At 34.8% G+C, this 26,980-nt stretch overlaps 3 protein-coding genes across 3 annotated transcripts in view; all 3 read right to left on the bottom strand.

Annotated features, from left to right (window-relative positions):
* LOC109194092 (2,4-dichlorophenol 6-monooxygenase) overlaps positions 1-11,865 on the bottom strand; it is a 30,220-nt gene extending 18,355 nt beyond the window's left edge. Inside the window, exons 1-2 of the mRNA XM_019344975.1 lie at positions 11,850-11,865; positions 9,514-9,517 (exon numbers count right to left, since the gene is read on the bottom strand). The gene's annotated coding sequence lies outside the window, so the exon portion shown is untranslated. The remainder of the gene's footprint in view (positions 1-9,513; positions 9,518-11,849) is intronic.
* LOC109146678 (uncharacterized mitochondrial protein AtMg00810-like) lies at positions 1,588-2,621 on the bottom strand. Its single transcript, XM_019294331.1, has 2 exons — positions 2,444-2,621; positions 1,588-2,357 (listed from the first exon to the last, which is right to left on the bottom strand). The coding sequence occupies exons 1-2, from the start codon at positions 2,619-2,621 to the stop codon at positions 1,588-1,590; spliced, it is 948 nt and encodes a 315-aa protein (XP_019149876.1).
* LOC109146672 (zinc finger BED domain-containing protein RICESLEEPER 2-like) lies at positions 6,378-8,190 on the bottom strand. Its single transcript, XM_019294325.1, has 3 exons — positions 7,237-8,190; positions 6,593-7,087; positions 6,378-6,437 (listed from the first exon to the last, which is right to left on the bottom strand). Exons 1-3 carry the CDS (start codon positions 8,188-8,190, stop codon positions 6,378-6,380), a joined length of 1,509 nt encoding a protein of 502 aa, XP_019149870.1.
* Positions 11,866-26,980: the final 15,115 nt, after the last annotated feature.

Raw genomic sequence — 26,980 nt, 5'->3', positions numbered from 1 at the left:
CGGTAAAGTCACGTACTCACGTGTAATTTGCAATTAACTTGGCTGTTTGGCCGAGAGGAATTGTGCTTATTTTTCTACTTAATTCTAAGAAATAAAAGATGTTAGAATTTAGTTGGGGAGAATTGTAATTCTTATCAATTACAATTTCTCAATTTTTTTTTTTTGAAAATTAAAAAATTGCAAATCTCACCTCGCTTCAAGAAATTGTAATTCTATAATATATGAGTAAAAAATTTGTAGCATGAGGATCAAATTTCTCCCTAATAATTATAGTATCCTACTTTTTTCTTAGGAATTGTAATTGTATTGATATTTTGATCTTTATACTAATGATTTCTTTTCAATTCTCATATATACCAAACACTATAATTGAAAATTTCAGTAATTTTATTCCTTCTTACTGAATAATGAATTTAAATTTTTACTTTATTTTCACTTTATTCTTTTTCCATGGAATTATAATTTTCCCCTCTAATTCTCTCTTTACAACCAAACGACCTATAAAATTTGTCTTGCCCACACTTTAACTCTCTCTCCTTCTTAAAATCTCCATTAACAACCACCGAAAAGTAATATGGAGTATTACATAGAAATTCTTTTGCTTTAGGTCCCTTGACTATTGTACGTGTATCAAATTTGGTTATTGACTATTAATATTTCAAAAAGTTAATAACCAAAATGGTCCTTGATTATGCCGTAATTACTAATTTGGTCATTGACTACCATTTATATCTAATTAAGTCCTCAACTATGCAATCTTTACCGAATTTAGTCCTCTGTTAATATGTTTGTTTGTTGACCATCAAATTAAGGGCAAAAATATAATTCGACCAACTTTCTCCCTTTTTTTCCCATTTAATAGTGCCAAACCATGCATCAATACTTCATGGCTTAAAACAAATATATAAATATAAATATATAAATATATAAATATATAAATATAAATAAATAAATAAAAATATATATATATATATATATATATATATATATATATATATATATATATATATATATATGTGTGTGTGTGTGTGTGTGTGTGTGTGTGTGTGTATGTGTGTGTGTGTGTGTGTGTGTGTGTGTGTGTGTGTGTGTGTGTGTGTGGGATGTACAAAACAAGGAGTAAAGAAGATAACGCTGCTCTTTATTTTCTTACTATCAAAACTGCATAGACAAGCAGCTTAAATACATAATGAATTATTTCTCCTAAATAATAGCTATAATTCTAAACAAAAGGAAGACCATAACAGATGAAGAACATAACAGACTAAAGACCAGACTAAAAATAATAATAATTGAGACAATAATAATAAAGATAAAATATTAGTACGTTGCACTGAATTTCAACACTCCCTATTATTGTAAACGCATTGTCAACCACACTCAGAGCACTCATGAAAGTTTCAAGCTTTGCCTTGCCAAGTGCTTTTTAAATATATCAGCGATCTGATCTTTGGTATGTATTTTATGCAATTGAATATCTTGAGTCAAGACTTTCTCCCGAACAAAATGGTAATCAGTATCAATGTGTTTTGTACAGGCATGAAACACTGGATTTCCTGCAAGCTTGATGGCACTTTCATTGTCACACTAAATAGGAACCAAATAATCCACAACATTAAGCATCTCTGTAATAAGCTGTTTAAGCCAAATACATTCTTGAGTAGCCATGGTAGACGCTACATATTCAGCTTCACAACTAGAAAGTGCAACTGTACTTTGTTTCTTACTACACCAAGATATCGCAGCTGATCCTATATTAAAACAATAACCTGTCGTTGAACGTCTATCATTGACATCTCTCGCCCAATCTGCATCAACAAAACCATTCAAAAGAAATGGTGCACATGGTTTATACAATAACCCAAGATTCAAAGTTCCTTTAACATAACGAAGAATTCTCTTAGCTGCAACAAAGTGACTATCATGCGGTTCTGTCATAAACTGAGATATGACACCTACAGAGTATGAAATGTCAGGCCTTGTAATAGTTAAATAGAATAAGCTACCAACAAGCTGACAAAAAAGAGTTGCATCTTCTAGTTTTTTCCCTCTATCTTTAGTTAACTTTAAACCAGGTTCTATAGGAGTAGTCATTGCATTTGACTCACTCATACCAAACCGATCTAATAACCTTGCTACATATCCTCTTTGCGGTACAAAATAACCATATGTTCTTTTAACTTCGAGACCAAGAAAACAATTTACTTCTCCTAACTTTTTCATTTCAAAACGAAGAAACAAAGCATCTTGAAGATGATGAATTTCAACACTATCATCGCCAGTAATGATCATGTCATCAACACATAGAAGGAGCATTGTATTACCAGATGAAGTCTTCTTAACAAATAAACTTGAATCTGCATAAGAAGATTTAAAACCACAAAACGCAAGGTATTGAGCAATTTTACCGAACCAGGAACGTGGTGCTTGTTTGAGGCCGTACAAAGCCTTCTTGAGACGATAGACATAACCGGAAAGGTTTTAGAGACAAAACCCATTGGCTGCTCCATAAAGATATCGCGATCTAACTCCCCATAAAGAAAGGAATTCTTTACATCTAGTTGCCACAACTTCCAATATTTGCAAGCAGCCAAAGAAAACAACATCCGAATTGTGGTCATTTTAGCAACAAGGCTGAAAGCTCTTCATAATCCTGACTGTATGCTTGAGAAAAGCCATGAGCTACAAGACGGGCTTTATACCTCTTAGCAGAACCATCGACTTTTTTCTTTAACTTGTAGACCCATTTACAAGTAATTAGATCAACACCCTCCGATTTTCGAACAAGTTCCCATGTGCAATTTTTTTAAGTGCCCGTATTTCATCCCTATCGCTTCTTCTCACTCAAAAATACCTTGAGCTTCTTTATAAGTTTTAGGTTCTTCAAAAGAATCACCTAACAAAAAACTGGACAAAATAGTGCAACAATTTAATTGAACATCATAGTCAGAGAAATAATTAGGTTGTTTTCTTTGTCTGGAGGACCTCCGAACAACAACCTCTGGGACCACACCTTGCTGGATATTTTCTCCAGAAGAAACATTTGAGACTCCACCTTGTTGTATATTTTCCCCTGAAGAAACATTATTACTATCTCTGCAACAAGATTCATCAACATCAAGAAAATGTGAAAGATCAATTACATCCTATTCTCATCATCATTACTTTGATGTGATGAAATCTCATCAAACACCACATCACGAGAGATGACAACTTTCTTCGTTTCTGGGTCCATACATCTCCAACCTTTCCTGTGAGCATCATAACCAACAAAAATGCATCGCTTCGCCTTCGGGTCAAGTTTACTTCGATGCATTTTCAATATATGGACATAACAAATTGAGCCAAAAACCTGAAAATAACTTACATTTTGTTTGCAATGGTATAGAACTTCAAAAGAAGATTTCTCTGTACATGGCTAGGGAGGTATCCAGTTCACAACATGACAAGCGGATTCAACAGCTGCAGCCCATAACTCTCGTGGAAGGTTCTTTACATGCAACCAAGACAAACATATAGTCATGAGATGTGCCAACTTGCGCTCAACGACTCCATTTTGTTAAAGAGTCTCCGGACATGTCATTTGACGTTTAATTCCATGACTACTACAGAAACTCATGAATTCCGCAGAACTATATTCCCCCCCATTGTCTGTAGGCAGGCACTTTATTTTCATTCCAAATTCAGTTTCCACATGCTCCTTAAATTGAACAAATTTAAAGAAGACTTCACTTTTGTATTTCAAGAAAAATATCCAAGTGAAATGGGAAAATAATCAATAAGAACCATTACATAATGAAACCCAAAATAACTGGGCGTTTTTGTCGGTCCCAACAAATCCGAATGCACTAATTGCAACACAGCAATGGCTCTGTTCTTCGAGGTTGGAAAAGGAAAATGATGTGATTTTCCAAACTGACAATCTGGACAAACCACATCTTGACTAATTCCCTTTAAGAGAGGAATTCCATCAAGAAGTTCACATCTTGACGAATTCCCTTTAAGAGAGGAATTCCATCAAGAAGTTTGTTCGTTGAAATTTTATGCAACAACTGATAACCGACATGGCCCAATCGAGCATGCCACAACGCAGCACTTGAGTTTTCACCTGCATTTTCAACATATGCACTACTGGCAGATAAGACATAAAGAGAATCTTTTCTATTTCCAGTAACTAAAAGTTATAATAAATTATTACTCCTAAATAATAGCATAGTTCTAAACAAAAGGAAGACCATAACAGATGAGGACCATAACAGACTAAAGACTAGACTAAAAAAAAATAATTGAGACAATAATAATAAAGATAAAATATCAGTACATTGCACTAAATTTCAACAATGGCTTTCGTCTTAAGGAAATGAAGCAACAAAATAAGGAAAAAAAAAAAAAGAGATCGAAAGCTTCAATAGACAATGGAGTTTGCAATTATGCGGTTGCTCTGGATGAGGATGTTCAAGAAAATATTGGAGTCGTTCCCTTTTGTTTCTGTTGAATTGAAGCAACATCGACTTACAAGGAAGTTGTGCTAATGGTGACCTTTACAAGGCTGCATAGATTCTATTTACTGTTTTCTTCACTTCTTAATCTGGGTGCTGGGTTAATTATCATGAAAAAAAAGAGAGAGAAGAAAATGTTAGTTGGTTTTTTGTCCATTTCAGTTTTCAATCTTCCGTTGTTCTCTTATTTTTTTAAGCTTACCCCTTGGTTGATCTTCGATCTCCAGGCATATCAACAAGCATTGACTAGAATCCATCATCAAAAGCTTCATGACATATATAAATCATTCATTAGTTTATCACTTTCTGTTTATCTAACATTAAAACATGAAGAAGTAGAAATATTAAAGAAAGAAGGGCTTGCGACAAAATCATTAAAATCAAAAGCCAAGATGGCAAATGGGTTCATTATTTCAAATGTTTATGCAAACTCATTAACTTGATAGGTGTTTGGATGATATCAATGCAATTGGTAGGATGGTGAACAAGTATTTGTATGGACCATTTATACGGTTTGAAGTTTGGTGTTGTTTTTTCTCATATGTATACCCAAGAAAATGGATGACAGAATGATACGCATGCAGCTAGTGAAAGGAGGCCTAAGAGGAAGACTTCAACGCCACTAAAGCTACGTGACTACATCTGCAGTTGAAGACCCTAATATTTAGGACATGCAATTTACTCATTCTCTACATTTTAATTACAGTCTCTGTTGCTAGAGTAATTAGAGCCAAATAAATAGCATATTTATTAGGGAGTGGTTAGAATGTAATAAACTATAAATTCCTTCGTTAATGAAACAGAGGGCGTCACCCTGAATTCTAATATTTCATCTACCTGAACTCTAGTCTCTCTTTCTCCTTCTTTTTTCTATTCTGGAGGCTGTTCATCCTCTAAAGTGAACAACAAAACACTTGAAAAACACACATCCCCAATAATTTGGTGCTTTCATTGAGAGGTAAGCATGACCAATGAAGGGATACAAACCAGACAACGGGCTCTTGAAGAGCAAATGCGTGAGTCCCAGAAACAACTTACAGACGAGCTTCGGCAAACCATGGCCACATAGAACCAAGCTTTAACAGAGGCTTTCAATAGTGCCATCACAGAACTGTCTATTCGCTTCACTACTTTAAATGCCGTACCAACTTCATCTTCCACCCCGCCACCTTCCTCACCACCACCCCGTGTCAATCCAAGTAACCCATATCAGACTTCGTCTATTTTGCAGCAACCGCGTCCTCTCCAGTGTGATATGACCACCTTTGATGGTTCTAACCCGCTAGACTGGATCTTCCAGGCTGAAAAATATTTTAGCCTTTGGGACATCATGGAAGAGTAGAAGATAGATATATCCAGTTTCTACATGGTCGGGCAAACACTATCTTGGTTCCAATGGATGTATAAGAGCCAGCAACTTTCCTCTTGGAGAGCATTCACCCACGCACTCGAACAACGATTCGAGCCTTCCACGTATGTGAACCATCGCGCCACCCTTTTTAAATTAACCCAGAAGACAACTATCTCAGCTTATCAAACTAAGTTTGAAGCGGTAAGCAATCGGGTTCATGATCTACACCCAGAAGCGCTATTGGATTGTTTTATCTCCGGGTTAAAACCAATGATACAGAGTGAGTTAGCTATATACAAACCTACTACCATATCCGACGCAATAGCTTTGGCTAAACTAGTTGAAGAAAAACTCCAGGATACGCGCCTAGTATATTCCAAAGTTAATATGTCTGGGAGATCTTCCAGTGCTGCTCCTGAAAACCAAACCAAGCCACACCTAGATAACCAACCACCACTGTTACCTCTCCCACCGCCCACCAACCACAAAACTTCCCTCCCGATTCGGCGACTCACAGCCTCAGAGATTCAAGTCCGAAGAATGCAAGAACATGGCTTCAACATAATCTCCTCTTGTCCAGAATTCTCCTACACAATAAAAAAAAAAAATTGAGAATAAATAATGCAGTCCATTACAAGTTCAAGTGCTCATAATTCATAAATCATAAACCATAAATATTAAAGTAAAAAGTAGTAATATAAAATAATATAAAATATTATTAAAGTAATAAGTAGATTCTTACCTTTTGTTTTTTCTTCAGCCCATACTTGTTATGAAGCCAATCCATACCACAAATAAGAGCTTCAATAGATTCCTCATTTAAGCTAGCACGATATTCATCAATGACTCTTCCCCCAGCACTAAATGTGGATTCAGATGCCACACTTGAAACATGAATAACTAGTATATCAGAAGCCATCTTTGACAAAACTTTAAACTTTGGACTATTATTTTTCCACCACACCAAGGCACAAAAGGATGAAGTAGAAGAAGGAATAAAAAGATTTTCCTCAAGATAAGTCTCTAACTCTGATTTCGTAAGAGGAATTGATTGACTTTGGTAAACCATACTCAATATTTCTTGCATCCTTTTATCCATTTGTTGTCCACCATCAACCAGAGTGTTGCTTTCAACATTGACTTCACTATGCCCACTAGTAGAAGAAGCATCTTGACTATACAAGTTCACATAATCAAGATATAAATCTTCTAATGCCTTTTTCACATTCTCCACATTCTTTCAACATCACTTGGTGTTTTATACAATAAGGGAAAAATTATCTTAATACCATTTAATTTCATCCTTGAATCTAAAACACATGCAATAGACATTAACAAATTACACTCACCCCAATATTTGTCAAATTTTGCTTTCATAGGTTTTGCCATATCACTCATGAACATGTCAAAACACTCAGCTGCATTATCAATAACCTTTTTCACCCTTTGAATTTCAACTAGATACAAGTTAGATGTAGGGTAATCACTACCTGAGATGACATGAGTGGCATCATTAAAAACCTCCAAAAGTTTACAAACCTTCTCAATCTTGTCCCAATCCTCAAATGATGGTGCATACTTATAATGTGGCTCTTTTTCATTGTAATATGAAAATGCATGCTTAAATTTACTTGCAGTACACAACATCAAGAATGTGGAGTTCCATCTTATTGGACAATCAAGAATAAGTTTCATTTCTTTCAATCCTTTTAATTCAACAACTTCATGGAATGACTTTAGCCTTGCATCTGAAGAATTTATAAATTTCACACTTTCACGAACATTGTGAATGACATCTTTAATAGTGTTAAGGCCATCTTGCACCAACAAATTTAGAATGTGAGCACAACATCTAACATGAAAAAGTTGCCCACCAAGTACTAACTTACTGCTCAATGACATGTTTTCTTTCAAACTTCTAACACAAGAGCCATTGTAAGATGCATTGTCAATAGTTACTGAGAATATTTTATTCTCAATGCCCCATCCTCTCAAACACTTGAAAATAGCATTTGCTATACTTGTTCCCCGTCGAGGAGGAGGCACTTTGATAAAATTTAAAACTCTCTTTTGAAGGTTCCAACTTGCATCAACAGAATGACCTGTCACAACCATGTACTCAACTACTTTGTGACTTGACTTCCACATATCTGTTGTAATGCTAACCTTACTCACATTATTCAAAATATTTTTCAAAGTATTCTTTTCAACTTCATACAATTGCAAACAATCACTTCTTGCTGTTTTACGACTGACTCTTCTAAAATTTGGATTTGCATATTCAAAAGCCCACATGAACATGTCATCCTCTACGATGCTAAATGGTCGCTCATGCACCATGATTCCACTAGCAATAATCTCTCTCATCTTGTTGGTCCCAAAAGAGGTAAGGTGAAAGTCTAGAGAGGGGGGGGGGGGGGGGTGAATAGACTTTCAAACTTTTTCGCACAGCACAACAATTGCTAAGCCAGAGATAAACCAAAACTCTTAACTAGATTGTTAGAGTATGGTGCACAGCGGAAATAAATAAACATAAAGTGTGTGTGAGATTGTGTGAGCAGTATATCTCGTGTAGAGCGAATATGTAAAGAGCGGTAAGTAAAGAAAGCAGTAAAGAACACAAGACAATTATAGTGGTTCGCGAGGTGGTGTAATCCTCCTACTCCACTTGCTCTTATCTCCAAGAGCAATTCACTATATCTACCACTTCTTGGTTCCAAGATACAATGAATTTCCGTGATCTAGTGCTTTGATCACAAAGCCCGCACTAATCACGCCCAGTGACACCACACTGCTGCTTCGGGTTTCACGTTGCCGCGCTACTATCCCAGGATTTCACGACTCCGCGTTACTTTCCCCCCGTCTTCCACACTCCGGTAGAAACGTATCCCGTGATCTGGTGCTTTGATTACCAAGCCCACACCAATCACGCCCAGTGCCTCCGACACTGCTGCTTCGGATCTCATAGCTCCGTGTGACAATCCAGGATTTCACAGCTCCGTGCTACTTTCCTCCCTTCTCTTGTTTTGCTCCAAAACAAGTGTTGTCTTGCTTCCAACTTCTGAGACTCTGTAGATGATCTTCAGTGATGCGCAGGTCTCTTTGATGAAGATAAACACTCTGGAATGATTTCTCTTGATAGCTCTGAGTGTTTTCTCTCTTTGAATATATCAAGTAAAACACTTGATATTTTTGCTCTGCTTTGCTCTGCTTTTTGAACTCTGAATATTTTCTTTGAAGCTCTCTAAGTTCTTTTTCTTTTCTCACTTCTCACTTGAAGATTTTTGGTATGCTCTGTACCAAATGAGATTTTTGCTCTATGCTCTTTCAAGCTTAATTGCTCTATTCGATCCCTTTTATGGATTCGAATTTTATGCTCTTGCTCTATTGTATGCTCTATGTTTCCCCATCTTCAAGTCTTCATATCTTCATCATTTTATAGCTGGTAATGAGAATCTGTCCGTTGGAAAGAGACGCTCTAATTTTTGAAATCTTGTATCTTTTTGTCAGAGATCTTATCTTATCTTCTGCAAAGATGTCAGAAAGGATAAGCTAGCCGTTGTTAGAGCTTCATCTCCATGTAAATGAGCTTCCAAACTTCATCTGATATTCCTCTGGTTTAACGTTTGAGTGAGAATATCTGGGTCTCAGTTTTGGTGTAGAATGGCTTCTCTAATCAGCTCTGGAGTGGTCTTTGTATCTTCTTCTTCATTCTCACGTCTGGGTGTTCTCAGACTTCAAACTGGCTTTGAACTTCCACCCAATTTGAATTTCTCCTTTGTAATTGAAACCCAATTTCAATTGGCTTGTAATTGGCACCCAATTTGAATTTCTCCATAATTGGCTCCCAATTGACTTTGACTTGCAATTGGCTCCCAAACTGCTCCTGTTGCTCAATTTGAATGAAACTGGCTCCTCATGTGCTCCTGTTGCTTTCAATTGCTTCCCAATTTGAATGAAACTGGCTCCCCATGTGAAACTTGCTCCCAATTTCAATTGATTTCAATTTTTTTTTTCTCTGAAACTGGCTCTCAATTTCAATTGCTTCGAACTGGCTCCCAATTTCAATTGCTATGAAATCAGCTCCCAATTCTTTTGAATTGGCTCCTAAGTGCAATTGCTTCGAACTGGCTCCCAATTTCAATTGCTATGAAATCGGCTCCCAATTCTTTTGAATTGGCTCCTAAGTGCAATTGCTTCGAACTGGCTCCCAATTTCAATTGCTATGAAGAATTGGCTCCCAAGTGCAATTGCTATTTCAAATTCTTTTGAATTGGCTCCTAAGTGCAATTGCTTCGAACTGGCTCCCAATTTCAATTGCTATGAAGAATTGGCTCCCAAGTGCAATTGCTATTTCAAATTTCGCCAAGTGCAATTGCTTCGAACTGGCTCCCAATTCCTTTGGGAATCAATTGCGGCACCCAAAGCTTAAACTAGCGCCCAAAACTCCATCAGATTAATTTAATTTGGCTTCTCAAATTTTACCTTGTAAAATTGTTGATGATGAGTTTCAAACTTGAGCCTTTCACATAACATATCAAGCATCATCCACTTCATCCGTACAGCTTTTGATTACCGTACAGCTTTTGATTAAATCTCCAATCACATTTGATGTACTCATTTCTTTCCATAGATGCTTGATCTCCAAGTCAATTTCATGCATTCTTCCAATATTAATTTTCTTCACGAAAATTCTTCTGGGATATCTTCTTTGAGTAGCATTGACGTGAATTATTGTATCATTCATCTTCTTCTTCAATTTGTCATTTTCTCCAGACAAATTCTTGATTTTAGGCTTTAAATCTTCTTCTTCTATTTTCATGCATCTTCCTCTGTTTTTCTCTTTTACAATTTAAATAATTTCCCAATCATGGTCTAAGACTCTACTAGACCTATAAATAAAATTGGGGGATCTACAAATACAAATTTGGCATATCAAAACCATTACACTTTATTCCTAACAAACATGTCATCCTCTACGATGCTAAATAGTCGCTCATGCACCATGATTCCACTAGCAATAATCTCTCTCATCTTTTCATTGGAGTATTTAGCATTAGAAACAATAAAAGGATTACCACCAGATTCACTAGGCGGACGAAATTGTATCGTTGTTTGCTTATTATCTCGAGAGATATGCAACTTGCACTGCAAGCAAATCTCTGAGTGCCTCTTAAGATAGCTAGTGCTTCCACCCTTTCCATGAGTAGAGTACTTTTCCTTACAATACAAACACATTTGTACCATTAGCAAGTACAATTTCTTCAAAATTATTCCATACCGCAGATGTTTTTTTCCGTTTTTTTTTTTGTTAAGATTGAATCATTATCAACCCTATTGACTTCTTCAGAATTGTTAATTTCAATTGGTTGACTTAAGAAATTGATGGAGTTGTAGTTGTAACTTGCACATTAACTTTTTCAGGAATAGATTCATTTGTATTGTTACTTGTCATCCTATATAATTTTATAAATATTTAACCATCAATACACAATTACACATAAACAAAGTAACATCTAACTATCTAAGTATATAATATTAGCAGTATAACTAAACAGATTATAATTTATTAGCAGTATAACTAAACTAAAGATTATAATTTATAACTAATCAATTTATTTCTAAACTAAAACATCACTCAGTTTATTACTAAACTAAACTAAACTAAAACAACGGATTAATTACTAAACTAAACTAAAGATTTATTACTAAACTAAAACAACACTCAGTTTATTACTAAACTAAACTAAAACAACAGATTATAATTTATTAGCACTAGCAGTATAACTAGACTAAAGATTATAATTTATTAAACACTAACTTCACTAGCTTCACTAACTAAACTAAACTAAACTACAGTATATTAAATACTAACTTCACTAGCAGATTAGCAGATTAACTATACAGTATATAGCAGATTAGCAGTATATTATACAGTATATTAAACACTAAAATAGTATATTAAATATAAAAAAAAATGGTATATTAAGAACACTAACTTCACTAACCTCGCCGGTTGCCGGTCGCTAGTAGCCTGAACGTTCCAACTTGCAGTCGCGCTGCCTCGCCGCACTACCTCGCCTCGCCTTGCCGCACCGCCTCTCCGCTCGAAGCCTCGCTGGAGTTGCTGGAGTCGCCGGAGTGTTGTTCATGTGTGTCGGCGATTTCGAATGTTGGGAAGAAACGCAGACACGCAGAGTCGCGGGGACGCTGGGTTAGGGTTAGGGTTATTAGAAATTTAGATAAGTAGATAAGTTATATATATATATATATATATATATATATATATATATATATATATATATATATATATACTGGGTTATATTATAAATATTAAAAGATAATAGGTATAAAATGTAATATATAATAATTAAATATTAAATATATATTTTATATATATTATATATAAACAGGCCAGGCCTGCAGGCTTGTTGGCCAGGCTTTTATATATAGGCCTGAGCCTATTTACCTAAACAGGCTTTTAAATATGCTTAAGCCTGGCCTGTTTTATTAAAGCCAGGCCAAGCCCTAAATAGGCCAGGCTATGGGCCCCTGTGGAGGGGCCTGGCCCATTTCCACCTCTACTTCTGGTGGATGAGCCACCTGTGACGGCTGATGCGGCAGATGACGTGGTGTATGAGGCTGACGTCGTTGAGCCCAAAACACTAGAGCCACCACATGATCAACCTGAGATTTCGTTACATGCTCTAGTTGGGACCATGGGACCTCGCACTTTTCGCTTGAACGCCAGCGTGGGAACCAGTCCTTCAGCGTTCTTGTTGATACAGAGAGCTCGCATTATTACCTCCAACCAAAGATTGCACGGTTCCTTCACTTACCCATTGATGAAACGACTTGCTTCTCTGTCGCAGTGGGCAATGGCGAAAAACTCCATAGTGACGGTATATGCCGAAATGTGCAATTTCGTATGCAAGGAGGAGACTTTGTCGCAGACTTCCATATATTGGAGTTTTCTGGAGCAGATGCCATTTTGGGTGTCCAATGGCTAGAAGGTCTGGGTAAAGTGGTAACAGACCACAAAAACCTGGCGATGGAATTTGAATACGACAGTTTATTTTTTACTGTTTTTATAACCGCACGAGTAGTTGTAGTGCGTAGATGAGATGTTAGATCTTAGTTAGTATCTTTTTGGATGTTATTGACTTGATACTAATGTTGATGTTAGTCGTTTGTAATGATTTAGTATGATCTTTTGTTGGTGCTGGACACCTGAGTTGTACCCCAAGCTTTAAGTTTTAATGAAGTTGACTTGTTAGTTTATTTCCCTTTTTAGCATGTGCAGTCACCTCAAGTGGTGACTGTGGCAGTAACACCCGTTGATTGGTTTTTAGTTGGTTTAAGTTATTGAAATCTTTCTTTATTTCTTGTTTAGCTTGTCTTATTAAGTTAAGTATTTGAGAATTTAGATTAAGAAAAGTGGGGTGTTACACCATCACTTGCAAGACCAAGTCTTACATTTCGAAGCTCCGAAGAAAAATCTTTGTGAATTTCATCTAAGTGTTTCCATGCCATAGAATCAGCCGGATGCCTCATCACTCCATCATCCACTCTTGAGTCATGATGCCATCTCATAAAAGAAGCTATATTCCTAGACATGAATAATCTCTGAAGCCTTGGCTTTAAAGGAAAGTATCGCATTGTCTTCAATGACACTTTTTTGCCATTACTTTTAATTTTAATTTCCCACCGTGAATATCTTCTTTCCATCTTGAAGCACCACAAATTTTACATGAACCAAACTCATCATCATCTTTCCAATACAACATACAATTATTAATGCATGCATATATTTTTTTCATAAGAGAGATCAAGATCTCTAATAATTTTTTTGGCATCATAATATGTTTCTGGCAAAGATGAACCGATGAGAGTATGTCTTTTAACATTTGTAGCAACATATCAATGATTCATTACTCCATCGACCAATGCTCTTGATATAAAGCAATTTGACAATGATCAATAACTTAGAGGTATCACAACCTGGGTAAGCCGGTTGCTCAAAGTCCTTTAACAGCCTGTAAAATGCATTTGCTTCCTCATTTGGTTCGTCTCCATGCTCAATATGACTTGAAGTACCAATATTAGACTCACTCTTACCAAAGCTATAATAATCAGGATATACATCTTGTAATAGTTCTTGAATCTCCTCATCATTTTCACTTTCTTCTTCTTCATCATTATCAGATTGTGGTTCACCACGCCTTTCACCATGGTGATACCAGAATGTATAATTTGGCAAAATTTCATACACTGGATGCATTTCAACCACTTCACGAGATCTATAACCACTATTCTTACACTTGACACACGGACATCGTATTTTATGCTCTTCACCAGTCTTGAGAAATGCATAATTCAATTTTTTTAACACCATCTTTATATTGTTCATTCAACCGGTCATTGAAAAAACTCATCCATTTCTTACTAGGTGCCATTATAAATAGAATAATGGAAGCTCTATAGCAAAAATTGAAACCTGAATTTAATATAAATGATATTTTATTAACTAAAAAATTAATTATATATAAAGTATTCTAAAAAATAATATAATATATCGAAATCTACATGATTTTCAAGAATCAAATTGTCTTCTTTTGTTTACCTTTTTTCAACCAAATTTCCATGAATTAGTTTCTTTTTTCAAGATACAGACAAGAAAACAAAGAACTTTATGATTTAATTAAAAATATAACTATCAATTCCTAAATATAGAATGCATAATTACAATTTAGAAAATTTTTCATAAAATTCACCCAAAATAGAATATCCTCAAAGAGAAAACAAAACCCATATTGTTGGAAACTAAGCAATTACATTATGAAGCTTTGGAGATAAGAGAGAAAGGAAAAAATGCAGTAAGTTGTATTGAGTGTTGAATACAATATAAAGGGAGAGGGAGAGACGGTTACAAGAGGGAAGGAAAGAAGGAAAAAAGATATTTTCATCTTTTATCTTTTTTATCCTCCAACACCCCCCCCCCCCCCCCCCCCCGTAAGCTGGAGTGTGTAGATTCTACATGCCCAGCTTAGATACGAAAAAAAAACGAAAAGAAAAAAAAAACAATAAAACTGTTGCTTAGAACATGCAATCATTTTCCGGGAGGAACAAGCAATTCAGAAAGTCTTCCACCTACTTCAAGCCATACTTGCCATGGCAACTCTTCAATGAACAATCAGAGAGTCTTCATCCTTCTTGAAATTTGATGCTAGCCAATCAATAATTCTCTTATCAGAATCATCACTACCAACATAATCAGTATTGCAGCCAAATAATTTCCCATCAGCAGCTTTCCTTATAATGCAATTTACAGCCCCTATTGACTTAACAATGGGATCAACTTCATCACAGTTTGCAAGGGCAGCCTCCTTGTGTGGAATCGTACAACTGAAGCCAGCAAAATCAGAAGAAGAATAGGTCTTCAAGAAATTTGCAACATCATCTACCAGAAGAGGAATATAAACTCCATTGAACCCAATCGATCTAAAAGCTTTGTTGTACAATATAGGTGATTTGCTATGGCCAACTTTGGTTGATAGAAAGGACAATGTCTTTATCATATCTAGTTTCAAGTCAAAGTATCCACCAGTTCTGTCTTCATCATTAACAAAGGTCACACCGGTTGAATGACCAGTGCTCTGTTGAGGTATATCCACCAACAATCCAGGAATAGAAGATAGCGGCTGCCAATCAGTTCTCTCTTCAGTCCACACAAGAATGTTCTCCACAAGATACCCGCTTGAATAATGCTCTCGCAACTCAACAACAGTATAAGGGCCAATTTGTTGTTGATCTTGACTGACGACGTACCAACCACCTTCAAAACTCATTCCGGAATTCGCAATAACACTGTTATCTTCACCGTTGACATGCAGCGGAGACGCCATTGAAGCCACCTTGCTTCCCGACGGCCTCGCCCCCATCTCTCTAAACTCTAGTGGTTTCTCGTCCTCAAATTCGTTTTCCCAAAACACATGATGAATGTAATGCTTTCTTGCTAGCTGCTTACGAATTTCAACAGCCTTGCAGCGTCCATGTATCAATACATCAACGAGTTCACCGCCGGCGAAGCAATTCTTCACTATCTTCATCCTCATTAATGAATGAATGAGAGAAGAGAAAGCACAATTAAATGAAACGACATCACTGTCATTCATCTCAGACGCATCCTTGCTTCGTTTCACTTTCCATTCTCTGAACTCCGAAACCTTGCCGGAAAAATTTCTCTGACTCGAAATTTCACTCTCGTCAATTTCCTCTGCCTTTTTGGTTGCGCTCATGATTTCACTGTTCGGCTTCCTAACTTTTCCGGACAACGAAAGACTCTCAACGCTGTAAGGATTGCAAACTCCTTCCTTCCGCTGCGGAACGACTGTGGAGATCGCTTGAACGGGAGATTCAATGCCATGCTCAAGGCAATAGAGTTCCTAGCGGGCATTGCCGACCTGTATTCCGGCCTGGCCGAAGTGTACGTTGATGATCTTGCTCATCTCTCTCTCTCTCTTTTTGCTGAGACCGAATTTGCAGACGGATCGAGAGAGATTTGGATGCTGGATTTTCCAGATCTTTTCGACTATATTTTCTCTGGGTGAACAGGTCCGATGCGGAACGGCTATGGCGTCCTTGAGCTCTGCCTCCAGCAACGCCGCAATGATCGGTAGCGATGGACAGATTCCTTGGATCGCCTTCCGCTGCGGATCGGCTACGGAAATCTGTTGCTCCGAACTCAAATTCCTCTGCGGAATCATTGAAGATGCTGATCTAACTAGTGATCGAGCATCGGCTTTGTTGCTACGCACCCTCTGCGGATGGATCGGAATTATCCTCTACGGATTAACTAGGATTTGGATGAACTGGCTATTCAGGTGTCGGTGTCGCTTCGCTTCATCGACTTCTCCGGCACCGGAAAATGCAGCAGCGTGGATGAGCTTCCGCCGCTCTGATACCATGTTGGAAACTAAGCAATTACATTATGAAGCTTTGGAGAGAAGAGAGAAAAGGAAAAAATGCAGTAAGTTGTATTGAGTGTTGAATACAATATAAAGGGAGAGGGAGAGACGGTTACAAGAGGGAAGGAAAGAAGGAAAAAAGATATTTTCATCTTTTATCTTTTTTATCCTCCAACACATATAATCAATGAAAAAAATTAAGAAAAAAAAAACTAAACAAACATTTTAGCAAAAACTTTTTATGAAGTTTACTCATTCAAACTAGATAAATTATGTTTCATTCAAGCATATCATAAAGAGTAAGGAGACAATATTTATTTACCGACCAAAATAGAATGAAAGATTCAAAGGCAAGTTGCTATAGTATATTCTCACACATGCACTAAACACTAAATCTTGTCATAGCTAACACTAACAATTTCTCTGTATTTTGTTTAATTTGTCATAGTTAATAGTTTAACACTAACAATAAAAACTAATGTGATTAAAAGTATGAGTTTAACCAAATTTATAGTAGTGTTGCTATTGTATAACTAAAGGTTCCCATCACCTTTACACTCCCCTCACACAGAGTCAACAACGCCTCCACTGAGGCTCGATCTCATGACCTCCCATATTGAAGAGGTCACTACATGTCATCTGAGCACAAGGTGCTTGGCAGAAATCGAACCAAATATATAGTCACTAGTATTATAAAATTTATCAATTACTCAAGAATGTCAGTGTACTGTTGTTATGGTAAAACTATAAAAACTCAATCTCATAAAACGTCAGCATAATCTAGTGATCATCCAATAAGAATTTTTAATACTTAGAGAAAGACAACTTAAATATACATACAAATACATTACAGGTACAATTCATAAGATTCGTATATACAAATCTAAACAATAACCCGTGCTATAGATTTAGATCTAGACATTAAAAAATTATAAATCAAAACACACATATCAATTTACCCAACCGAAACAGAGAAAAGAGGTGAAATTGAAAACTAAGACTTTACAGATAATGCTATTTTTTCTTTGTTGGCTGGGCTATACGGTTCTCAAAGGTTTTCTTAATAGCAAGCACCTTACTAGAGTTTTGGTAATAGGAAAAGCTCTATGTACTATTAGCTATAGCCCTACCATGTAAGATAGAAATCTAGCCCAAAGGTACATCTCTTTTTCTTTCAAACCTACAATCTAGTTCGAATTCGGAAGAAAAGATCTCTCTTAGCGTCAACCTATAGCCACTCCAGTATGAAATCCAAAGGCCTATGAGACTCTTAATTTGTATGGTTTAAGCACAGAGGCTTTTTGAGCCCTAACATCAGTATAATACAGAAATACGGGGGGAAAAAAAAAAGGAGAAGAGAAAACTAAGAAATTACCTTGTGATTATTTGGTGATTATACCTGAGAAAACCCACAATGATTTATGGTGGAGTGAAGGGAAGTAGAGGGAGTGAAGAGATAGAGAGATATTGTACAGAGATGGTGAGTGCTGGTGAGATGCAAGTAGGTCGAAAGAGAAGATAGAAGGGTGTGTACGTGGCCGTAAATTAAAACTTTATTTTAGTAAAATAATTAAATTTTATAAGGAAGAGATGCAGGGCGCCAATAAAAAAAGAGTTTTTGTGGGAATAATTTTTGACTAAAATAATTTTCAGGCATCAATAGCAAGAGTAACAAAATTTTTCATACCAATAACGAGAGTATAATTTTAAATTAAATATAAAGTTAAAATTTTGTCACTAAATCAAAAACTTTTAGGCAGAGTAATTTTTAACTCTCACAAAAAAATATGTAAATAACACATTTAGTGAGGGATTTCTTTACCCGTCACTAATTTTTTGTCACTAAAATTGTTTTTTCTTGTAGTGGTAGACTCCTCCACTGAACTAGATAACTAGGAATCGGCCATTGAAATGGACATAGATCTAGATCAATGACATGGAAGCTGTATAGATCTTTAGCAAGATTCCCTTTGCTGCAAAACTGAGCACCATCGCCTCGTCGATGCAGAAATTTTCTTTTCTTGTAGCTAAAACAATCTTATTATTGTTTACGGAGCATATATTGTGTCTATGAACATTTACTAATCCTACTGAAGGAGATGAGAGGAAAGAGATTTACGTTTGAAAAAGAAAAAGCATGAGAAAGTTTGAAATGGGTCTGCAGAGTACATGAGATGAAAGATATGGGTCTGCAGAATACATGAGATGAAAGATATAGGGGTCGTTTACTTCATTTCTCCATTTTTCCATTTCCATTTCTCCAATTTTCTTTCTCTATTCCTCCATTTTTCCATTTCTCCAATTTTCTAATTTTCATTCCTATTCTTCTAGATTTTCATTTTTCTAATTTTTTGATTTCTCTCTTTGTATACTAATAATAATAATAATAATAATAATAATAATAATAAAATTTAATAATAAAAAATGGGAGAAGAAACTGAAGAGGAGGCGTTTCAATAATAATAATAATAATAATAATAAAATTGAAAAGCAACTGAAGAAGAGGGCAAGATGCTATCTAATCTAATCTAATCTAACTCTATAATAAAGCAACAATTTGATGCCTAAAAAATTATCCCGCCCAAATGAATACGCCGTCGTTTTACCCCTATGTTATTGTCTATTGCATTTTAGTGCTCGTTGTATACGATGTTGTTTGCTGTGCTGTCTAACAAAAATTCGGCTATTTAATGCTGCCTTTATTAATGTACAGATTCCAAATAATATTTTAAATACTACTTTTTACCTTACCAATGCAGAAAATATCTGAGGATTCGAATGGTTTTTACTTTTAATAGTAGACCACTACTGAAATGTCTATATATATTTACAATCCATGCTGGTGATATATAGTAATAAAGACGAAAATTATTTACATAACTCAAGATTATATAATTTAAACTTAAACCAACACCAACATTTAATGCATTTTTGGTGTTCCAAGGCTTGATCATCATGAAAACTCTTCGAGAGGTGTAATTCAAAATGTGATTGTTGCCTATAAAAGGCTACCTCCAGATTTTGATGTCCATTTTATTCAACCCTAAACCCTGCCCATCACTATTCTTCTTCGAAATAGTAGTACAATGCCTTCCCTTTTCATTGCTATCAAAGATATCCATCCTGTCCACAAGCAAAGGGGAATTAGAGTACGTTGTGTACGGATCTATGATGTGCCTGAGAGGAGGGTAGGTAGTAACGTCAAGAGTATGGAGTGTCTTCTCCATGATGATCAGGTACACTTCTATAGCATTTTTATTTAATTCATCTTAAAGTATATACATGTTTACACATTCACTGAATAACAGAAGATTTTAGTATTACAGAAGCATGTTTCCATATATATATATAGCATTCGTATTTGTAAAACAGAAGGTGTGATTATTTTCATTTTTGTAAAGCAACTGGCATCCTATATTATACCTATACATGCATAGCTTCTATAATTTGTTAGTAACTACATTTGCAAACAGAAGCATTTTTCCATATATATAGCATTCCTATTTGTAAAAGTCAGGGATTATTTTCAATTTTGTCAACCAACTGGCATCCTATAGCATTCCTATACATGTATAGGTTCTATATTTTTTTATTGACTAAATTTGCAAACAGAAGCATGTTTCTATATATATACCATTCCTGTACATGTATAGCTTCTATATTTGTTTACTAAATACATTTGCAAACAGAAGCATGTTTACATGTTCACTGTAAATCAGCAATAGTTTTGTAAAACAGAAGCATGATTCAATCTAAATTTCTATATCACTTACTGCTCATATTTTAAGCATACCGTATTTACATTTCTGTACAGGGAGATTATATACATGCTAATATTCAGAATAAAGATGTTGTCAAATACAAAGATGTGCTAAAAGAAGGCCAACTGTATGAGATAAAGAACTTCTATGCTGTTACAAACTATTACCTTTACAAGGTCACCCAGCATAAGTATATGCTCAAGTTTAATTACAAAACAGAAGTCAAACAGATCAACTCTATAGGCTTTCCACTTTTTATGTTTCGGCTTACAAGTTTTGAGTCTTTGAAAGATCCCAAGGAAGTTAATGACAAGGAGCTCATTGGTAAAATCCTAATTGTACTATTACTAATACAACTGCTTAGGCATATAATGACTGCTTATATTCTTTAAATATGTTTCAGATGTTATAGGTCGTGTGGTGGAGATATATAACCCTGTAGACAAGATTGTGGGTGGTAAAGCCACAAAACTGATTGACTTTCAAATCTGCGATAATGCGTAAGTTTTATATTTTTTGTTTATTTGTTCCATTACAAGATTGCATATTTCCTTTCAGATTTTCTTATGAATCTAGATTGACTTTCATATTGCTTATTTCCTTTAGTTTTACTGTTTCTTTATTGATTCCACTTTATAAGTTTCCCTTTCTGTTTATTATATTTAATTATTTTTCTTTTCTACCTACCAAAAACAGTGATAACTACTTGATGTGTACCTTGTGGGATTCTCATGTTGAGTCTCTACTGCCCTACTACAATTCAAGTTCAAATGAACCAGTGATTGTAGCTATTCAATATAATGTTGTAGGGCGAAGGTGGTTAGTGGTGAGTCTTTGAAACTTATACTGTCCTCCTCTATTTTATGCAATAGACAACAATGCTATGTTTTTTCTATGTGTGTTTTTTTAGGTGAGGTCAGAATAACATCATCGTATGATGCAACTAAGATCTGGGTGAATGGTGATTTTGATGAGTTCAAGGACTTCAAATCTCAGTAAGTCTATGTAATGCATAAACTTCCTGCCATTTATGAGGTCTAAATGAGTCTCATTTACTGATTCAAATTCTGATTGTTTTTTGCAGGTTAAAAGTTCAAGAGACTCCAATTAAAAGTCTGAGCACTGTGACTCTGAACTCCCAGTCCACAGGGATTGAGAGTTTCCAAAAGGGTGAAAGGATTGTGTCTACAATCTTTGATCTATCTAAGCTGCAGGTTGTTAATTACATATTAACAATCTTTCTTACAAATCTAAGTTGTGGTGTTAAACATACTTTTTGTAACTATTTTTTCAGGATGGGGATTACTATATTCTTGGTGAAATTATGGCAATAGAGTCTTCTACAGACGATTGGTACTACATGGCATGCCTGACACCTAGCTGTAACAGGAAGCTTAAAGCAATCGAAGGGGTCTTAAACTGTGACAAGTGTGTAAACAATTTGAGGAAGGTACTGCTAGATATAAGCTTTTGGTGAGAGTCTTAGACAAAACCATAGATGCAACTTTCCTACTCTGGGATAGGGAAGTTGCAGAATTAGTTGGCATTCCTGCTACTCTGTTGTATGAGAAGTACAAAAAGGTACTTCTTTTGCTTCTACTAATTGTATAAGCCTTCTAAAATTTCTATTATTTTTTTTTTACTAATGGTATTACTTATCAGGCCGATGTTGACATCCCCACTGAGATTGAGGTGGTGATTGGTTTAAAAATGATTTTTAAAGTGGGGATTAAAAGAACTCGGATGAAAGGAAATAATCCAGCTTACAATGTGATGAGGTTATTGTTGGATCAGTTTTTCTACTACTAAAAGGTCATTGCTGGATCAGTTTTCATCCTCAAAAGGGAGCAAAAGGTCAAAGGGTGGTAGCATTAAGAAGGAGAAGATGAACTGAATTGTTTCAAAAACACATCTGGACAATACTTTAAGCCTCTGAGCTGTTTTGATTTCTTTTTTATTTCTGCATTGCACTAAACATTTTCTTGACTCTGTTTTGGTTTAACTGATAATTATTCTGGGCTATTTTGGTGCTTATTATTGTTTTTTGATATGTTTTAATTTCTCCTAATTATATAACATAATTACTTAAGGATACTATTGTAAGTTATTTTTTTCCTATTTTATTTCCTAGGACAAACAGCAAATACTATATTGCTGAGAATTTGACTTTGCACAGTACAATTCAAAGTCTTTAGACCAGATTTGTTTAAAAATAATGCATCAAATTCCTAAAATATTATAATTTTTTTTTTATAAGGGAACTAAACTAGACTTAGAGTATGTTGCATGATACTTAAACAAACAACAAGTTAACACCACAACTTAGGAAAAAACAAAACAGTTTTAAAAAATGCATCAAATATCTAAAATCTCATGATAAGTAACACCACAACTTAGGAAAAAAATAAAACACCCTTTGATTTTAAATCCATCAAAAACTGTGGACTTTGTTGTTAAAGAAAGTCTGTATTTTTTAAGACATAGTATAATAGACTTAGAGTATGTTGCATGATACTTAAACAAACAACAAGTTAACACCACAACTTAAAAAAAAAAACAAAACAGTTTAAAAAAATGCATCAAATATCTAAAATCTCATGATAAGTAACACCACAACTTAGGAAAAAAAAACACCCTTTGATTTTAAATCCATCAAAAACTGTGGACTTTGTTGTTAAAAAAAGTCTGTATTTTTTAAGACATAGTATAATACACTTAGAGTATCTTGCATGATACTTAAACAAACACCAAATTAACACAACAACTTAGAAAAAATTAAAACTCATTTAATTAAAATGCATCAAATGTCTAAAATCTCATAACAGTAGGCCAGAAATGGAACTAAAAACAGTTTTCCTCTACTTGATTCTTAAAAAAATTATTTTTTTAGTTGAAACTTATACATAGTATACACTTAGATCGATAAGTATACCCTAAACGGTATACTTTATTGTTAAAAAAAGTGTTTATTTGGTATGAAATTATATTTCCATAATACAATAAGACTTTCTGTAATGATACTTAGGTGCAAGCAACAAATTAACGCCACAAACTTTATGGCGGTCATACAGTTTTTTTTTTTTTTTTTTAAAGTCACATTTATCTATAGTATCCTCCTTTAGTTGAAAGGGAAGTAAAACCACAATTGCCTGTGATGTATTGTTTAAAAAGTTTGGTTTTTCTATGACAGATATACGTATTATTATACAGTTCGATGTTCTAGATTGATACTTAATCTAAAATAAAAATAAAAACCCCCTTCATGATTTCGTTAAATTGGAGCTGTAAAAATGACCCATTATATAGTATACTATGAAAAAATTGGGGTTTTCAATTACTCGCGTACTTTGTATTATAAATCACTGTAGTATATAAATTAATTCTTTTTTTTTTTGGAAAAATATTGAACTGTAAGGTGAATTAATGAACGAAAGGGGTTTCTAAAGTTATATCCCCATTGTATATGTACTGTTTACAAATGAGTAGTGTGGATTTGAAATAAATCGAATTTGAAACAAACAAATCACTCTATTGTTTGCAATGAAGTATTATATCTTGAAACCCTGTATCAATTATTTGAAAAACTACATATACCGATGAGTTGACTAATCCTAGACTAAAAATATACTATACAGCATTGAAAAAAAAATGATCTGCAAATATCTTTTACATCACTGCCCAAAATCTGTGGAAAAAAATACATTCTTATATAGTGTGTATGGGCTTAATATATGCTGCAAAAAGATAGGACACAACAAACAACCATTCAAAACACAATTTGGCATCAGAATTTGATTTCATCATTTGCCATATTAGCAAATGTATACAAGGCAGTAATCTGAAAAAAGAAAATCTGAGTTTAGGAAAATTTTGGAATCCACCTTTTTAAGGAACAGATTAAGTACAACAACTCACACGTACGCTAATTAGAGAGGATGAATTGTTAATCAAAACAATGGCATCAGAATTTTGAGTCATCATTTGCCAGAATCTGGGAACAAATAATTTAGTCATGTCATTCGAAAAAATAAGGTCTGACAATATCAGGAATACATGTATTTAATTAGCACATAAAGTGGCACACACCAATACCAATTTCAAGAAAAACTGAAGAGTCATACTATAATTACTCAACATCAAATAAGATAGTTATAATTCACACAGTTCATAATTCATGTATATCAAACACAGCATATCATATTGCAAATTAAACCATTTTCAGAGCAATGAGGCAAATTACAACTTCTACAATCATAGGCACAAAGAGGAAGCATTCAATACAACAAAAAGGTACACAAAAATTCTAATCTTACTTGACTTTTGCTACCATTACTGTCAACAACTTGGATTGTTTACTGTATCCTATTTCAAATGATGCATCACAGACTTTCTGTCCCAGCAAAACACATTTAATTGACAAATAAGAACAATTTATTTTACAATTATTAGTACACTAAATCTAACAATTACAGAAGGTAAAAAATTCGTGAAATGTGACTTCTAAAACATAGGCTAAATGCACCTAGCTATATAATTTGAGCTATTAATTACGTACAGAAAGCATGTATCATAGCAATTCATTTGAATCATTTCAAATCCGCAAACTGAGATCTAAAACTTGACAAATTATGAGAAATCATAGATATACTTAGCTTATATGTTGTTTCTGGACTTCTGGTTTTGGACGGTGATGTCGGACTCATCCACGCCGAGCAGTTGATGTCTCGAACACATGTTAGGGTTAGGAGAGAACAAAACCCTAGATCGAAGAATAGGATAAAGCTATTGTATCGGCTGATATTAGTAGGAAATCAGTAATTTCAATGATGGTAATTCGAAAGAGAAACTAAAGCGAAGGAAACAAACTGAAGATGAAAGCTGTATAGTTTACATTTAGGGTTTGTACTCCATCGAGCTATAACCGAAAGAGTTCACGCAAACACCATAGATACTGTCGACGACATGCTTGCTACCAAGCTTTCGGACAGAGTGAGAGATGTAAGGAGGAAAGGGAGAGAGACCTACGGAAGGCGATTGCCTCTGACGAAGGCGAGAGAGGCGGAAGGAATGCGAAAGGTCGGGTAGGGTAGAAGTGAAGGTTGGACTCCGAATTTATATTCCGGGTTTTGGGTCGGGTTTAGGAAAGGGTTTGTGGGTCGAGTTAATGGAGCTGGTTAGTGTAAGTCTATTGGGTAAGTATTGTGTTTTTACTTAGCTTGGGCCTTATTTTTACCACTTATTAGTATGTTTAGTACAATGATATAATGAATTAATTGTCGTGTAATGGATAAAGTGGATATCATAGAATACTTATGTCGTCAAATATTATTTGACACATAATACACAATTCTAAGCTTCCATATATATTAGATACGTTTATGAAAGTATTCATAGAACTCTATTTTTTGTCTTATTCAATATTACTTTTAAATTTCACGTACATCTTTATAAATTATATTTTTGCAAAGAAATATTAGAAATTGTGTTGTAATGGAATGTACTAATATAAGAGTCTAATAAATAATTCTAAATCATCTTGATAATTATTCAATTTTCGTACTTATAGGGAAACAACACGTTACATAACAATATAGTTTCTATATAAGGTGCACACCATATGGTGGACCTTGGTACATGAATAATTCATCATAGTTATGTTATTAGCTTTTCATTGATAATTATACTTGGACATTTATGTTGTGTAATGTTGGTGTAATTACTTAACTTTACTTACCTATATCGCAGAGAATTTTGAACAAATTTCACCAACAAAGGAAAACCCTCCAGTTGGAGACGAAAATGCTTCAAGTATCCCTAGAAGACTTTCATCTGGATGTTGTTCTACTCAAAATATTACACCAATAAGTACTATAACAAACGGTAAAACTATTACATATTATAGCGATGTACATTTACATATATTTCAAATATTCATATATAATTTTTTTAGTTAGTTGTTATTTAGTTATTGAATCTATTTGTCTATTTCGATATTGTGTTTAACTTAAATATTTATCTATGTGTGACAAAGGTACTTCCAATGTACACTTAAGTGGGCGGAACATAACACAAAAATTCGGCTCAAACAAATCAAAGGTTTTCATTTTGGGACACTTACAAGAGTCAATATCCTCCGTACCAACATCTATATTAACTGGTAGGTGCATTTAAAAGTCATAAATGTACGTTTTAATTTATTACGTTGATACTGTAGCTCATTTGCTATGAACTTTGACAATAGGTTGTAACACACAACATAAAGTACCAACGCGACAACCGTTCAAGAACATATCGAATGTTAATAGTCGATGCAACAAAATCCTAGACGGTACAAATTGTTGTACTATTAAACCTCCACATGAGCTAAAGAGGGACCTGCTGTTAGCGTTCGAAGGAGAATCT

The sequence above is a fragment of the Ipomoea nil genome, unplaced genomic scaffold, assembly GCF_001879475.1.
Source record: "Ipomoea nil cultivar Tokyo-kokei standard unplaced genomic scaffold, Asagao_1.1 scaffold0233, whole genome shotgun sequence".
NCBI classification, from domain to species: domain Eukaryota; kingdom Viridiplantae; phylum Streptophyta; class Magnoliopsida; order Solanales; family Convolvulaceae; genus Ipomoea; species Ipomoea nil.
The sequence above is the reverse complement of the archived record's forward strand: the minus strand, read 5'-3'. Positions and strand labels throughout refer to the sequence as shown.